Source organism: Protobothrops mucrosquamatus, unplaced genomic scaffold (assembly GCF_001527695.2).
Source record: "Protobothrops mucrosquamatus isolate PMUCROS unplaced genomic scaffold, P.Mucros_1.0 scaffold94, whole genome shotgun sequence".
NCBI classification, from domain to species: domain Eukaryota; kingdom Metazoa; phylum Chordata; class Lepidosauria; order Squamata; family Viperidae; genus Protobothrops; species Protobothrops mucrosquamatus.
Window position 1 is genome coordinate 610879 of NW_015386469.1, and position 18761 is coordinate 629639.

The 18761-nt window shown below is 38.9% G+C and overlaps 1 protein-coding gene across 1 annotated transcript in view; it reads right to left on the reverse strand.

Moving 5' to 3' along the window:
* Positions 1–8746, reverse strand: part of SYNDIG1 (synapse differentiation inducing 1) — a 17324-nt gene extending 8578 nt beyond the window's left edge. The window contains exons 1-2 of the mRNA XM_015812524.1: positions 8273–8746; positions 923–1060 (exon numbers count right to left, since the gene is read on the reverse strand). Of these exons, the coding sequence (XP_015668010.1) occupies positions 923–1060; positions 8273–8746 (612 nt within the window). The remainder of the gene's footprint in view (positions 1–922; positions 1061–8272) is intronic.
* Between the last annotated feature and the right edge of the window lie 10015 nt (positions 8747–18761).

Here is an 18761-nt window from a genome sequence, read left to right on the forward strand (position 1 = left end):
AGAGTAAAGTTTTACCTACAATGGAGGACTGGAGATTGAAGGTTTCGCATCTTGCTGAAATGGCAAAGATTTCGGCTTATTTGAAGGATCATTCAAATGAACAATTTTTATCAATATGGAGAAGATGGATTGTTTATATTCAAAATAAGCATAGAATGGTGGAATATAAGTTAGGTTTTTAGATAAAAAAAATTTTTTTTTATATATATATATATATATTTCACCTACTTATGTAGAATAACACTTTGTGGAGTTAGGGATATTAATATTAGTTTACTTTTAGTTGAATAGTATCCTGGGATTAGGTTTGGGAAGTCCGGGTGGGGGGTGGGGGGTAGGGGTTTTTTTCAATTGTGATGTATTTGTGATGTGCTTTTTTTTATGTTGAAAACAATAAAAAATTTATATTTGAAAAAAAAAAAAAGACCAATTCTCAGAATTACCTGGGAACTGCTGAGGTTTTGTTCCCAACGCATCAGAGCAGATCATATTGGGAAAGCTATTTTTCGATCTTGTACATCACAGGTTAGCCCCCAGAGGGATCACAATTTTGCTGGTGCTTTCTTGTGCACATTTAATCAGAAGTAAAGTTAGCAATGTAAATCAATATTTATGATGGTTTTGTGAGATGCTCAGATTTGTGACATATAAAATGGGTGGCCATACAGGTATTTTAAATTCATACAGTACATAGAAGCATACAAATTTCTCACTTTGTGAATATCTGGCATTTTGATTGGTAATAAAAGGATTGTTCAACTGTGACTGAGTTTTTTCTCATGGACCAGCATGTTTAAATAACTTTTGGTATTAAAAAAAATACTTTTTTATTTTTTATTTTATTTTATCACATCTCTAAACTAATGGAATATTGCCTATCTGCCATACGAAGCTAAATGGAATAATAAAATTGTACAAATACCTCATGTGACAAATAGAAAGCAGCTATCCCCAATGGCCAGAAACAACAGAGCATGGAGAACACACTAAGTCCAAGGTGATCCCTGGGAGGCATCATAAGGAAATGGTCCTCACTGTCAGTGTCACTTGAGTAATCACTCTGAAACAGCAAGAGAAAAAGACCATGAAGTAGATAAGCCACTGGCAAGACTAGCCCTTTCTCTCTGCATTAGGCATACCTATGATCCATTTTCTTCAAAAGACAACACAGAATTTTCTGGCTGAGATTATGTTATAAGAGATATTTGTACTCTTCTGCAATGAAAGAACATTTTAGAAGAATCATATTTTTTAAAAAAAATTATGTTGGGATGACATTGTTAGGAATTACTTTAGAACAGCTAACTTTTCATTTCTTAAAATTATGATGGCGGGTCATCCTGTTCTGCAACATAGTGACCACAGGGAGAACACAAAATCTTGCAGCAACAGCTTTTAAAAAGAAGGAAATCACCACGAGTGCCGTAACATTAAAAAGTCATCCTACTCTATTTAAGAATGCTGAAACCTATCCCCACTACCGGTATTATGGGGTGATTTGTGATGGTTGTGACGTTTATGCTTATCTAAATCAGCATGTGACCAGGGCTATGTGGGTTCACATCAAGGAACACATCTACTTGTATATATGCCTTGGCGCACACACTTGTATGTGTGAAGCCTTCCATTTTGCAAGCATTCTCTGTATATACGAAAGCAATAAAGTGGGCCAAGCCAAGAGATATGCCTTTGTCATTAGAATTACTTACTCGGCTCTGCTCACATTTTAAGTCCGAATGGATCTTCTGAAGATAGTTAAAGTACAACTCATAAGAAAAGGCCAAATGGTAAACAACATTTAATTTGACAGGGGAAAGATTACAATACCAGATGCCTCTCATCTACCAAATAATTTTTTTCCCCAGCTTTGTCAGCTGGCAACTACAAAAAAAAAGAATCCATTAAAAATCAAATAGACTAAATGACTAAAACATAAAATATATGTTGGCCAACAGCCCAAACACTTGAAATAGTAAACTTATGTGGGGTTAAGATAATAATTCATCTATGTAACGTGGAATACTCTTACATTCAAAACAATGTTTTAATGAAATCCTTGCACTGTGGCTATAACAGTATTTGACCAGCTATTGAGGTAGATGAGATTGGAAGCAGATGATAGTGAGACACTGAGACGCTCAGATATTTGAATTCAATTCAACCTGACTGATGATTAGTAGCGAAAGAGACACTAGCAAAACAAGGGAAAAGTCAGAGAAGCTAGATCTAAACTAGAAATACAGCAATATACCCTTGTTTAAAGGAAAAGCAGTAATATAAAATAGTGGTATGATACAAATCCAGCCACCATCTAGACTACATATACTCTTATCTCTACTCCTACTTTTATTGGCCAACTGTATTCAATTTCATTTCACCTTAAGGAGCATCCGGGAGGAATACCTTAATATTCTTACAACTCCACAAAACTGTCAGACTCTAGGCGCTTTACAATAATAAATATACAATAATAATACTAATATAATTAAAATATTCTAATGTCAATGTTGGTGGCTCTGTAATCAAGTCAAAGGTTCTTCAGAAGAGCCAGGTCTTTTACCAATTTCTGTAATGCAGTAAAAAATGGAAACCAGAGGGCAGGGGGTCTGGAGGGTAGGTTGTTACATAGGAGGGGAGCCCTCAATAAAGAGACCCCACCATCAGCCCCCCTTCTATAGTACCTTTGTTAGATGGGGGTCTCTGATGGAGGAGAATGGGACTGGGGTGGGCACCAGGGCATGGTCCATCTGAGGAGCCTCGCAGTCCCTCTTGGGCCATGCAGGGGACTCCCGGACGGTGGTGCAGGCTGCCCAGAGCCCTACGCAGCAGAGAGCAAGCATCCAGCCCAGCCCTCAAGCTCCCAGGCACTAAGACCCTGCAGCTCAACCCAGTCCAGCCCCACTTCCACTTCTCTCCTCAGCCAGGTTGCTCATGGTGGATGCAGGAAGGCAAAGTGTGTGGGTCAGAGGGAGGTCCACTCCCTCTCCATGCGAGGAGACCGCCTTTGTAACCAAAGCATCCTTTGCAATAGGATAGGAGACCACCAAGAGGCCAGGAGGAGGAGGCAAGGGGATGGCGAAAGGGCAGCAGGGCTGCTGGGGCCAAGTGCTAAGGCAGGACTTCCCTCAGAGCCTCCCTCCCTCTCATTATAATCTCCTCCCTCCCTCCCTCCCCTGCTTCTCATTCCCATCTCCTTCCTTCCTTTTTCCCTCCCTGCCTCCCTCCTTCTCCTTCCTTCCTTCCTTCCTTCCTTCCTTCCTTCCTTCCTTCCTTCCTTCCTTCCTTCCCTGCTTCATTCCCATCTCCTTCCTTTTCCCCCTCCCTCCCTCTCTCCTTCTCATTCCCATCTCCTTCCTTCCTTCCTCCCCTCCTTCCTTCCCTGCTTCTCATTCCCATCTCTTTCCTTACTCCATGCTCAGGAAGGGATGATGGGAGGGGGAAGAGATTGCCAGTGCTGTAAGTGGTCTTGCTGCTGCCGGGCATAGCTATTCCACATGGACAGGGGCAGTCCCGGTGAAAGGAAAGCCTCGTGGCTGGGAGGCTAGGTCAGCAAGTGGGTGCGGCGCTGGTCTACAACCTGGTGGCAGCCATTGAAGGCGGAACGCGCTCAGCCTTAGATCCACGGAGCAGCCCTGGAGTCAGCAGGGGGCTGCCCCACCATCTCTGCCCTGCCCCCTGGGTGTGCACACAGGAGGCAGCAAGTGTGGAGCGCTGGCATCCTGGGGGAAAGGGAAGTGCTTCTCCTGCCTCTTTTCTTTCTGAGCGGTCAGCAGGGACAGTCAGCAAGGATGTCGGGCCCTTGCCACCTCCTGTGCATGCACCCAGGGGGTGGGGCGGGAGCAGCCCCTCGTTGGCCCTTTCCCGCCAAAACCTTCTTTTAGATCCTCTCCTCTATCCCCCCTCCTCTTTTCTCTTCATGACACCTCCAGCTTCCGGAAGCATCAATCAGCTGGAGCCCAGTGCTGATCCTGGGGATTCTGCCCAGACCCATAGCCTTGCAAAAGTACCGATCAGCTCATAGCCACGCGCACAAATCCTGGGGCTACTGCTGAGCCCTAACAGCCCTGCAACTCCAGCTCTTTCTCTGTCAGGCTTCTACGATGCTGCCGCCACTTCAGCTCATTCCCCTCCCCTGCTACCACTTGTCTAGGATGGTCGCGTACCATCAGTCATGTCTGAAAAGCCCTGCTATAGAAGATATCTGAGTGATATTAAGAAAAAACTCTTTTTATGACCCTGTAATCCCTTATTTTGGAGCACAGTCAGGGTGACTGAATGGAGCTGAGCATTTACTGGCTGGATGCCTTTCCTGACGCCACGTGGAGTCTACAGTCGATATTTTCTCTTTGCTCCCTCAGAGAAATATCTGCCACTACCTAGGATTGAACTCTCAACCTTAAAAGTGGAAGACTAGTGTCTTCTCCTCTAGGCCACCACACCACTAGAATAGGAGGAAAAATAATGTAAAACAAGTGTATCAGATAAATCCCAATAAGGAAGGAAATTTGGAGTGCAAATTAAAGAGTTCTGATCAATATTTCAAAATGATACAGCTCCTGGGATACGCTGCTGACAATGACAATGTCAAACCCAGCATCTTTTTTAAAAAAAAGTAACTTGAAGCTATACATCAGTTGCCAACAGACTGAAAAAAACATTATTTAAAAAACGTCCTTAGACTCCAGAGTGAAATTAATGATAGTATTGCCAAATAGGCATTTGAGAGACAGCCAAATAGAAAAACTTGAGTATTTTCTTAATTTGAAGTGATCTGAAATTGAGTTGCAAAGGACTATTTCTTTGTTTTTGAAAAAGTGAAGCTACAGACAGGGACAATGAAAAAGGAAAGCAATTTCATTATCTGACCATTTGATTACTTCAGTTGAAGTAAACAAGCAGTAACTGCATCCAGTTTGAATGTACTGATTACTAGCATTTCAGCAATACCTATGACCCTTCAAAATATATTCAACAACAATTGACTTATCACAAGTTAACCACCTCTCCCACAGACATCCAATACAATCAGTTTTTATTACAGTCATAGATTAGCATTACACAAATAAAAGCATTACAAACAATAATAATAATAGTAAATAAAAATAAATAAAAGACAAAATGATACATCATGATTGGTGATGGATTATCAGTGAGCATTAGAGTCTGCCTAGTTTTGGACATAGCCTAACAGAATTTGGCCACATTCAGAGAAATTACTTTGTACTGATCTGATAACAGTTGTAGGTAGAAGAGATCAGTATTTCCCGGATATTTTGTTAGGCGAGTATTATAAATTGAGTCTGTAAGTCCTTATAGAGCCAATACAAGCCACAATGAGTCACACCTTTATTGCTGCAATCAATATTGCAGCACAAAGCCCAGCCTTTTATACTTGTTCCAACATACAATGCAAGTAAGCCATCAAGAAGTCCTCACCCTTTTGTGAACACTTATCCTTTTATTAAACAGCTATCGGGAACCATCAATGCATCTTATTTCTTAATGTTTATTTTCATTTACATTTTTAAAATATTATTTGATTGTATCTCCCACATAGAGAGACAAAGCTGGTTTCCACTCCGGGTGCCTCCCTGCAACATTTTAAGCTCTTTAAAGACAAGAGCTTTAAAGACAAGAGTGATGTCCTTGTATGCTTGAATGCAAATCAATGAAGAATTAGAACACAGTACTTTTCAATTTCATGTGAATTTCATTTTTTTTCTTTTTTCTTTTAATTATAACATTAGCAGGATTGCATCCACAGAATGTATATTATCTTTATATTAGTAAAAAAAAGTAATTTTGGGGTTTATTTTTGCTACTGCAAAAATATTAAAATTGAAATCCAGAAAGCACACAGACCTACAATACTTATTTTTGTTTTGCTACCTATTATAATTTGCTCCTTTTTTGGTATTGAACTTTTTATTGGCTGGGTGCTACAGTAAATGTATTGCTGAAACAGAAAAAGATCCTCGGAGCAGCTGTATAACAAAATTATTGATCAAGAAATTTGCATCTGAATAATGTTCTGGAAACAAATTGGTATTTTGGTAAGAATATCAAATCTGAAATCAAGTATGCATACCAGATATTCATTCAGGTATTGTTGAATAACATCATGCCTACCTATTATGGTTAATGGTAAGGGACCATAAAAATTGCAATGCATCAATACAGCTATCAATTTACAGATAAGAATCCCACAAAATAAAACATTCAGATGCTAAAGTGTTTACATTTTCCTGTTAGCCCATTATAAGAAAATAATATTTTTATCGTACCTTAAAGTCCAATATAGTATATCTTTCATAAACATCACAAAAACATGCAAGTATATATCACAATAAATATTTTAGAAATAATACATCAATTTATTTACTAAATGCCCTCAATTGAAATCAATTGATTTCTATGGAATTAACTGACTTGGATTAGTCTTTAAAAGCAGGAGAGGACAAAAAAAAATCAGGACAAAATGATAAATGATTTTTTTTAGCTCACATTTACTATCTATAATCTTGTCAAGATGGAATAAATCTATTGGAACAGAGCCAATACACTGTTTTGGAAAGCACAATCCTTCAGAATATGCTGGCAATGATAGAGCCAAACTCAACAATGGGCATGGCCAGAATCTAAAGTAAGAAAGCCACTTCTGTTTATTTAATCCTAACACATCAGACTGCTGGGGTTGAGATTAATTCCTCCTGCTAGAATATTTGACATAAGGTCAACAAGCATGCTTAGCACTTGAATTGTTTCCCACTCCTAATTTAGGTATACAGTATTTCATAAACCCAAATAAAGGATTTAGATTTTAAAAAGCAGCTGTTAGAGAAACATCTAATAATATTTTACTTTACAGTATACACAATATTAATTATATCCTATAGATTTGCTTTAATAGTTGTGTTGGAACTGAGCTTTTCAATATAGCACAATGAATATAAAGCTACATTTTGTCACAAAAACAACATGGCACTTCTTATGCTGCTTCAGTAATGTCTGAATCTTTCTATTCTATTCCATATTGTGCTCTAAATTATACAATTTATTCTTTTTACATTTTGGTATATAATTTTTGCAGTTTTAAGAGGCGAACCAACTAAATAAACCAGCAGTTTTGGATATCTTAAAGGCTGATTCACACTTATGAGCACATCAGCTGACTTCTTATTTTAATTTCTTCCTATGAACCATGAAGTACATAATAAGATTGGTCAATTTCTTCTATTAGCTGCAGAATCCTCCTAAAATCTTGGTCCCAGGAAGCATTTCTTATGTTCTAAGTATCTGTATATCTCAGAATTATTTCAGAGATTTGCCCTATCTATACTGATTTTGTACATTTCCATGAAAACACAGTTACATAAACATACAAGAAACCTATCCAAATACAGTTTTTAGAGTATGAAAGGTATAGCTTGTAGCTTATTATGAGACATGGTGGCACAATGGTTAAAATACAATAGTGCAGGCTACTTCTGCCAGCTGCCTACAGTTTGGCAGTTCGATTCTCACCGGCTCAAGATTGACTCAGCCTTCCATCCTTCTGAGGTCAGTAAAATGAGGATCCAGATTGTTGGGGGCAATATGCTGACTCTGTAAAACCACTTAGAGAAGGCTATAAAAGCATTGTGAAGTGGTATATAAGTCTAAGTGCTATTGCTATTGCTATCATGTAAACCATACCTGATGCAACCTTTTTATATGCAAAGTTACAGGAGCTCTGCACTTTTCATGTTGGCCACTGCATGTGTTAAAAACAACTTTCTCACCTTTATTTCTGTCCCAACCATCAGTCCAGCAAATAGGGCAGTATTTCCTGAACTTCTACAATCAGAAGAACCCGTTCTTTCTGAATTAACACTGTCTACACAATAGATTCTTGCATCCTAAAAGGGTCACCCTGGACAGAAACACCTCATTAATTAGAGTTTCCTGCCCACACCTCCCAATTCTGAATTTGGCTTCTGATAAAAATGAAGTCAACCAGGCAAAGTAGGGATCATCTTTGTATATGGATCCTTTTTCTCTCTGCTTTGGGACTACTTGAATGGTGCTGTTACACCTGTTGCAACAAAGGAAATGAAAAGGAAGAGTGACAGTGATTTATCTAATTTAACAAGCCGTTTCTGTGGGTGGGCATTATTTCATTATTTACATAATGTTAACACCGTTAGCAAGTTTTAAAACGGAATGTATCCTACCACAATTTATCCTATCATATTATTTGCAATTGACAATATACCAAGAAAACTTCCCTGACCTCTAGTTCTTGGAAGTCATCGTCTTCGTCATCTTCTTCTTCCACATCATAGGAGAGGGTCTGGATCTTAATCTCATCTGTGGATAGACTGACAAATTTGCCTTCAGGATAATCCAGGCAGCCTTTGGTGGGTGACTTGTTTTCAATAAAGGTTGTTTCACAGCATTCTGCACTCAGGCTTTCTCCCCATGATCGTAGCATGCTCTCTGAATAGAGGATGATGTTTGGATGATAGCGGGGTTCTACTGTCTGTGGTAGAGTACTGGGGTCAAGAAGCTGTTGTATTGGGTCATTTGGGGGATAGAGAGTCCCAACTGGCCGACCCTGATACTGAGCAGTTGGATACACAGATACCAACCCCTCCCTGTTTTCAGCCATTAAGTTCCTTGTGTTAATCAACCCATTCTTCTTCTGGGTGTCAATTCCCTTATTATGCTTTCTAAGCACATCTTTCTGCTTAACTAAGCCATCCATCCCGGATTCCTTTTCCTCTATTGTCTCAATGAATTGTCATTCCTCTGATAAACATCACATAGAAAAAAAACTATTCCATTTTCCTGAGGAAGAGAAAGAGAGAGAGAAGATTCATTACAGAAGAGAAATGAGCATCAATCTTTATGCTGATCTTAAGATCTCTTAAGAGCTGAAAATAAATTTAGCACTTGGTACAAATGTTTGTTGTTAATGAACTGAAGATAGTGCTGAAAATTATTTCACAACAGAGACATTTTTTACATCATTGGACAGTTAATGCAGCGTAAGGTCTAAGAGCCAGAGAGGTGACCCATGAAGCATCTGGCTCAAATCACCCCTCTTAACCAGGCCTTAGATAAGTTAATATCCTTCAGACATTCTTATATATACAAAATAATACTCACATTTAGAGATATTATAAGATATAAAATAAATTGGAAAGGAATATATTTGCAAAAGGTAGAATACAAACATTCCATCAAATGCTGTCCTCCTTTAAAAAAAAAGTATTTCAACTCACTAATTCATTTTACAGACTTAACACTATTAATAATTCTGACAAAACAAGTTAAACAGATGACTTTTACAGTTATTTTATGAATAACTACATTCAAAGAGTTCAAGAGCAAGGATGGGGCCAACATTCTCCAACATTATTACCATCAATTCCTTTGAGGTTTTCTAATTATAGTGTTTCAGAAGTGACTACTGTACTTAAATACTTAAGTCCTTGACTTCAAGGAACAAACAATTTTTAATTTAATTGGTTAAAAACTCATTCCACTTAAAAGAGTGAACATTAATTGTACCTCCAATGATATCACTGCAGGAAAAAACAGGGTAGTAGACTTTGGTCTGGAGCAGCTCATAAATGCAGAAGCTGAAGACAGCATAAATCCTACACAGTTTGATACACTTTCTTCAGCAAGCACAGCATTCCCCACAGCATGCTTTAGTACAGCCAACACATCATTTAATATAAAAAAGCTTACTTATTCACATTTATATAAAAAAGAGAATCACGCAAATATAGTAAAGAACTAATGTTTACCGGTATTTTGAATAAAGAACATATTTTATGGGCACAGATTTGGTACTACAACTATGTAATCTACCCAGAATTTAAAATTAATTTTCAGGCTTAGGAGCTGTCTGAGTCCCAATATGGAATTCTTTCCCTTTTCTCCATTTTTCAAAGAAACCAATTTAACTCTGCTTACAATCAACCCAAATAGTTTTACTCTTCCATAGAGCTGGAGCACTACTCTTTGCTTTTCAGAATAGGGCTTTTTTCTGTTGATTTCCAGGATGTTCCTGAGGCCATGTTCCCTGCTTACCAGGTACATCTTGCAGTCATTTCCCCCCCCCCAATCCAATCCAATCCAATCCAATCCCTCTTACATGTCTCAAAATAAGGCCTTTTAAATAGGAACAGTATTCTGAAATAGGATTCTGAAATGATTAAACTTTTGTTTTCCTGGCCATAAGAGAGGCTGTTTTGGTTTATGTGCCATGAGGCATGTTCTACTCAGGAAGCAAAGATATTTTTTTGGCCATCTGGGATGAATGTGTCAGGAAGCACTGCCTAGCTGGTCAATGTCTGGCAGATCATGGAGTGCCCCTTTAATACAAAGACAGATTGCAGTTAACTGTTAAGAAAAAAATTCTAACAGCAATCAACTGTGGAGTCAATAAATCAGAGAGGTGATGGGCTGCCCTTTGCAAATGTGTTCAAACGGGAACCATCATTGCTGATGCTTTTGTATGAATTCCAGTACTACATTGGAGGGAGGTGGGGTTGAATTATAGCCACTCTCCCAAACTAATTCAGAAATATTGTCTTTTTGTTCAATATTTGCTGTCAACTAGCTTAAGCTTTGCACAAAATTATTTTCTTAGCCCAGGAATAAGCAGCCGTTTATGAGATGCAGGAAATAATCAGACCTACAGTATATGGCTTTCAGAAAAGAAATGTAGGGATAGGGCCACAGTAAAAAGATGAGCTATGAATGAATATATTAAGTAAATGAATAACTTAAAAAATTGGCTGTCTCTGGAAGTTGCCAGATAGAACTTCCAACAGATTAGGCAAAAGAACTTTTAAGTTTTAACAAATAATTATTCCATTTCAATTTACCTCTGTAATATTGAGCAAAAAATAGTAATGAATTATAAAATTAAAAAATTAAAAATAAATACCGGTACTGATAATAAAGTGTTTTAACAGCTTTATTAAAATTATTAATAGCTTTTCCCATAGGTTACACATACTGTTTATTGATCTTTTTCATTTTATGGCTTAGCAAATCCTGGTACAGGTCTTACTGATAATAAACTTCATTAGAAATAGACAAGCTTATTAAAAGATTTATAAGCAGGCTGTAGAAATTCAAAAAATTAAATATTAAAAATTCCAGCTGAAAATATGTTTTCCAGGAATTTGTAAGGCTACAATACAACTATCAGGGCTACTTGAGGAGCAATTTACTTTCCTTTTTGGGAAATCTCCTTGTGGGGAGATTATCTTAATTCAGGATCGTGTCTGGTTAAATGTGATATAGATTAATAGCCTACATGAAATCAAGTTCCAATTGGATTATTGTTATTAACTGGTATCTTACTAATATGGTAATAAAAATCAAAACATATATAAATACTAAAGCAAATATTTCATCTGTTGAACTAAATTAACATTTAAAAACTATTTTAATTGCTTTAAATATACACATGAGAAGAAAAATTTCTATTACAATATGTAAATGACAATGGATTTCATAATCAGTTTTAAGTCGTTATTCAATGAACAAATAGCAACATTTTAGAAGACTATGTTGAAATGGACTACCCATATTTGTTTCTAGCATTGCATCCATGACCAATATTACTGTGTTACAAGTACCTTAAAAAGCAATTCAGCTATACAATTTGCCGGTTCTACATTTTATGGTACATTTATGCGACTTTAAAACTATGCTATAGTTTAGCAAAGGTACTTGCTAGATGTTTCAAAACATAAAGGAGACGTCTTCAAACATTGTTGCTACCCCCACTGTCTGGGATTCATAGGCATTCTGCTTTAGAAATCCCAGTCTCAGATATTGGCTAGTGCAGGAGTAGGCAACCTTGGCTCTTTTATGACTCGTGGACTTCAACTCCCAGAATTCCTGAGCCAGCCAGCCATGCTGGCTCAGGAATTCTGGGAGTTGAAGTCCACGAGTCATAAAAGAGCCAAGGCTGCCTACCTCTGGGCTAGTGAAAGGCTAACTCTCCATGATTTTTTCTCAATTCCCAGTTTCCATCATAACCTTGCAGTAATACTTTCAAAAAACGCATTGTATATGTCATGAAGAAGAACATTATTGTCTGTTCTGTATTTACTACTAAAGTAGATAATGAAAGACAGAAATAATAGTATAATTTGAACATCACTCTCTATCCTACACAGAAGGAAAATGAAGAACAAATTGGAGATTATACTTAGATATTGGGGGAGCTGTTTCCAATTTATAAATATAAATAAAATATTTTCAAAAATATTCATTTTGAATATTTTAAAATTGCCTAAGGCACTGAGATCAAGGAAAAACAGAAGTCAAAGAATTTTACTAGGCTACATGCTAAACAACCTGTCCTTCATTTTCTTCCATGCTAGAAGAAAACCTTTAAAACAAGAAATCAAAGAACAGGAAGCTAAGACTTGGTCCATCCCACCCTACTAGATCTTATTGAGTGAGAAATGGTACAATGTTCTGTTGTATAATAATTTATCTAAATGATTTACCTAATACACATTGAAATACTGCAGCCATTAATGCCATTGAAATGTCTCATTTTATTTTTATAATGCCTCACCAAGTAGATGTTGCAAGGTATTTCTAAAAAGTATCATCCACACATCACCCAGCATTAATAACATTTCATATATTTGTTGTCGATCGTTCATTTTTGGTGAACTAATACTTCAAATTTAGATACATTTACATTAATTTAATTTGAATGATAAGGATTCCTTGTTAAAATAATTGATCAACCGCAAATTATCAATTTCTGTTCTATTTATGCAAGATTTTTTTTAAAAAATGCTCAACTGTTAATTCTGCACAGAAGACTATGTACATGACTGTGAACCATTCAGGAGCTGCTGAAATCTACATCTCACTCTTTTTCTTTTTGAATATGTCTTTTTCATGTACCCAAGGTATATAGTACGTTGGTTTCAAATAAAGATACTTCAATTCTCAGTATATTTGCAACAGAATCTTAACTATTCCTTCATTTGTACATGGCATAGGTAACTTGAGGGACATCCTGTCTCTCATAATATTTACCTTGTGGATTTGATTCTGCAGAGTTGGTGTGATCCAGGTTCCTTTGATTAAATAATGTCATCGCTCAGGATCTCAGAAACATGCCTTCTGTTTAGTGTTGCCTGCCCTCAGGGACGAGGTCTGCCCCCCCCCCCCACTCTGCTGTTGTTTAAAAGAGCCATAAAAACCTGGCTCTCCAGCCAGGGCTTTGGCAAGGGAGAGTGAAAGCCTTCATTTCATTGTGCTTGCCATCTATTTTTTAAGTTTTTATTGCCATTTTTTTGTTTTATTATTATAAGCCATCCAGGGTCATTGAGACTTGGGCAGCATACAAGTTTAATAAATCATCTTTACCATTATCATCCACTGGCTTATATAGTAATCATAGGGCTCATGATTTTTGTTTAATTATCAAAAAGAACGAGACATTATCAAAACATTTGATTTGCCTATTGAGGAAAGTCATTTTTGAGTCCAGGGTTGTTCAGAATTCTGTAAAAGAGTTACAGCCAATAAAAGCAGAAACCTCTCCACGTCATTTTTTTTTTTTTAAAAAAAGAACCTATCCTTTTAAGGCATTTTCCTTTTATTTACCACACTGACACACCCCATTACAGACTGTATATGCCAACGATCCTCTTCTAAGAGAGAGAGAACTTTTTGGAAAAGCCTAAGCGTACAAAAATTCACTACTGGACTCTCCCCCTTTTCATCCCCCCATTCCATATTTGTAGAGCTCTTCTGGGACACAGGGGTTTAGATGACTGCAATATAGAATTTCCTTTATGCAAATATCCTTATGTTAATACTACATCGATCACATCCCAATAACACTTTTATTATGCTACAGAAAAGGAACAAGTGAAGAAAGGACAATTACTTTTCTTAAGAAGCCCAGATCATAGCAGAGATAAGATCTGAATGTACTATTTCTCATTTACAGTTTGATTTGTCACTAAGTAAGCTATGCTGATTCCCATGCACTAAAAGTCAGATTTTCTTTACTAATCAACTACTATAACCCAGTAAATAAAGGGGAGAAAAGAGATTGATACCGACATCAGAATCAATAGGCAAATTATCACTTTAAATAGTTTTACCAAATCTGGGTACTATTTTTAAGTTTCTCCTATCGGCCAAAACATGCAAAACTGTTTGCATTTATAAAAAGAATAAACATTAATAAAACAGTTATTAAAATTAACATACTAAAAATTAAAATATTCCCCCATATCAATTTGGAGCTATAATATTAAAATACTGTAATACTAAACCCAATATTGTTGCCCACATTAATTCCCTAACCAGCTATATCAGAAGTATTATCTCAAACCCTGACTTCCCCACCTCAAAACAAATAAAGCAATCTAGATATGCAGTAAATACAATAAAATATGAATTAAAAGTCTCCAATTTGGAAGGTAGTCCCCGAATGTTAAGAATTCAATTCTAATAACATAGCTATCTTTACAGAAATCTAGAAACAGACAGAGAGGTCCCTCATTTAAACTTACATCAAAACATCTATTTTTCAACATTTGTTTAATCTAAAACATACCGTACTTACAAGTTACCACAGTCTTGACATATATCACAATACCCTCTCTACGCCAGGAATGCAATGAAGCTCCAAGGGGACAGCCCTTAGAGTCTATTGAAAAATTGCCACAGGTAAATTTCAATTTGAGAGAAATCATTTAAATGTATGGGATAAATAATATTAAGTATATTGATTTTTTAATTCAATTCAGTTTAGCCGGTTTTGCTTTTGTTTCTGGAATGGTCCCCCTGTTTTCTTCAGCCAGCCCTCAAGCCACTCCACATCTTTTTTATATTGCGTCATCTATCGTATGTACAGCTTCCGAAATGTATAATGTATGAGTTATTTGGATAAACTGGTATGACATATTGAGGACCAAGAAGAAGGAAAGAACCTAAGGTGCATCTCCTGTATTATTTCTCTAAGCAATGCAATGCAATGCAGAACTGGCGCATCTCGGCAACAAAGTCTAGTGCGTAGGAAAGACCCCAAGCGCAAGCAACTTTCTCTGACTGGACCAGAAAAAACTTTCTCTGACAGGTCCAGAAGCACACAGTCGCTCTTAAGCGAGGAGAAGCCAGGTGGGACTGAGAATCCGGAACTCCACGGGCGAGCACGTGCCTGGCATGCAGAGTCCCAGGGATGACGATCCCGAAAGATCGAGGGCGAAGCCCAACTGGGACAGCCTCTTTCTCCGAAAACCTGGCGCTGGGCTACAAATCGAAGGTGGGCAGCTCCCTAACCCTGCCGAAAGGAAGGCGAGTCCGCGCTTTATCCCGCCGCACTTCCGACGACATTCAAGTCCCAGGCTAAGGTCCACCCCGGGAACGACCTCTCGACCACGCCTCCGTCCTCGCTTATGGTCCTGCGCCACTTATAAATCGCTCTAACGTGCGATACAGTAGCTCCTTCCCCGCGTTTGGAGACGTTTGGCGGACTGTGCCTCGTCGCCTTTATCTTGCCCTCCCTCCGCCACAATTCTATGCTGGGACTCACCTCCGGACGACGCAGCAGCATAGGCGGGGGGGAAGGTGACCTCAGGCGTCTCCGTCGAATTTGGGACGGCGGCAGGACCTCCGGAAAGAGGCTGTTTTTCCAAGTCCGCCTGCCTCCGTCCCCGCTGGCCTCTTACCTAAAACGCCCTGGACACAAATCAAAGCAGCGAGTTTGGGGCGCGAAGGGAAGAGGAGCCGAAGCAACAGACGGTGGTACCACGGAGGGGTGGGCTGTAGCCGGCGAGGTCTCGCCTCGTGGTGGCGGGAAAAATACACGGAAGGTCGGAAAAAGCGGCAGAGAGAAGGAACCGTACCATCTGCGGTGGCTGCCGCTGCTGCCGCCGCCGCCCGTCCACCATAGTGCGGACCTGGACTGGGAGCCGATGCCGGGCGCTGCAGCCCTAGGCGATCGAGCAGCAGCGGGTTTTCCAAGCTTCTGCTGCTACTGCAATCGCGGCTGGGCTGCCTTGACAGAAGGAATTTACAACCCTGCACAGAGAACGGGGGACACCAACACAAAGCTCCCCCCAGGTCCTAAAGAGAGTTGAGAATCGCTGCTGCGTACTGCGGAAGAGAGGAGACGGCATTTTTGGCGCTCAATTAAGAGGCAACCCTCCTCCTACTCAGACCGAGGCGGAGAAGAGTGGACTCTTGTGAATCAGTTATTATTGTTATTATTTACTGCCTTATGACGATTAGAAGCAAGCAAACGTCATTATAATCATTATTATTAAAAGGATTGTTTATATTAAATTTGCAGCATTTTCAAAACCTCTAACATCGAATCCAGCAAACCAAAGTCAAAACCAGGAAACAAATGGACAACCTATGTAAGCTGATGCAGAAATAAGAAGAGGGGTCAGACAGGGATGTATTCTTTCTCCACTGTTGTTCAATATCTACTCTGAGTCAATCTTCAACGAGGCACTGGAGAACATTGATGCTGGCATCAAAGTAAACAGTGTTTGGATCAACAACTTAAGATATGCTGACGATACAGTTCTGCTTGCCAGTAAGCATGAAGACCTTCAGCTCCTCATCAACAGAGTCACAGAAATATCTGAAAAATATGGCTTGAAGCTTAACACTTCAAAAACCAAGATCATGGTTGTCAGCAAACAAGCTGAAAGGATCACGCACCTCAGTTCTAATTTACATGAAAGCTGGGTCATGACTGTTGAAGTAAAGACAAGGATAGAGAAAGCTCGAACAGCATTCTTCAAAATGAAAAAGGTCTTCTGCAGTCACAACATAAGCCTAAGATTGAAAATCGGACTTGTCAGATGTTATATTTTTTCTATCCTGCTCTATGGAGTAGAGAGTTGGTCTGACAAAAGGCCACCTGAAGAGACTAGAAGCATTTGAAATGTGGATTTACAGGTGGCTGTTACGTATAAGCTGGGTTGACAAGATCAGAAATGAGGTGATAAGCCGCCTGGGAAAGCCAAGGGAAATCATCAAAACAATTAAAAAATGAAAATTAGAATATTTCAGACGTGTGATGCGACACCCAGAAAAATACAGCATACTCCATTTAATCTTCCAGGAAAAGATTGAAGGCAAACGAGGTCCAAGCAGAAGAAGAACATTGTGGCTTCAAAATCTAAGGGATTGGTTTGGACAAAACTCAGCAGCACTTTTTCATGGGGCTGCTGATAAAAACAGGATCGCCAACATGATCGCCAATGTCCAATAATGGATATGGCACAAGAAGAAAGAAGAATGTAAGGCAGAGAATAAAGATGCAACAAAAATGAAAGGCTTATGAATAAAGTAGAGTTCTTCTTCCCAAACGTAGCATGAAACAGCCTGAATGTACTTCCTTGTCTACAGACTGGATCATCCCAGAAGGACTAATTCAGCTGAAATGTTATACTGCATACCAAAGCAACTTACTATTAGGTTTAATTAGGACCTGTAAGTTGCCCCTTTGCTGCTGCCATCAAGTTACCCACGCCTAAATACCATATGAATCAGGTGTGTCCAACTACAGCCCGCAGGCTGTATGTGGCCCTGGACGGCTAGTAATGCAGCTCCACAAGATCGTAAACTTTTAACATCTGTTAAAATACAGAATAACAGAGTTGGAAGGGACTTTGGAGTTCTTCTAGTTCAGCCCCCAAGCAGGAGACTTTTACCATTCTGTAACCATGGGGATGCTGCAAGGCTCGTAAGTGTGAAAAATGGTCCTAAGTAACTTTTTTCAGTGCCATTGTAACTTCAAACAGTCACTAAATTAACTGTTGTAAGTCAAGGACTACCTGTACCCGGCCTTATTTCACTCCCTTGCTGACCTAGAGCCAGTGTGTGGCTGGGGAATTCTAAGCCCACCCATTTTAAAGTTGCCAAGTTTGAAAAACACTTGTGTGAGCTGATCTCTTCCGATCTGTTGGTCACTATGTTAGTCTCCATATTTGTTGGCATAATTTGGTTAGAGTCTTAACTGATTCTTCTGTTGATGGTCATACATCTAAAGTCATTCAACTTTTGTAGCCTTTGACCAGAAAGCTTCATCTTCAAATAGACGTTCTTGTATACCATGTTTCCCCGAAAGTAAGGTCTATCCTGAAAAGAAGCTCTAGCTTGATTTTTGGGGGTGGGTCTAATATAAGCCCTACCCCCAAAATAAGCCCTAGTTTTGGAGCGAGGCACACACCTAAAAATCACGCTAGGGCAGCCCCATGTGCTCTGCACCCACTTACCTTGCAGCCAGGCCTCTCCTCAGTGGTCCACTTCTGCAGTGTCTTCTGCAGCCAGGCCTGCATTTCAATCCATAACTCGGTACTCAGCTGCAGAGGCCTTCCGGAAAGGCCTGATAGCAAAATGCAGGGCGGAATGCAGCTGCAGAATGAAGTTGCTCCTTTAGCCGCAGAAGAAGTGGACCAGCTGGGCGGGGCTGTCGGTGCCGGAGGTGAGTATCAAAGACACCCCTCGAAAAAAAGACCTGATGCCTCTTTTGGAGGCAAAAAAATAAAAATAAAATAAGACCTGGTCTTATTTTCGGGGAAATACGGTAGTAAATAGAGAAAATGTTAGTTGTTGACATCTTTACTGTATAGAATTTCAATATATTCCTTCCATCTTTATTTGAACTTTTGAATCAGTTTCTGTTTGTCCATCAAGTAAATGCCTTTATGGATGTTGTTATAATACTGTTTCTTGCATCTTCTAAC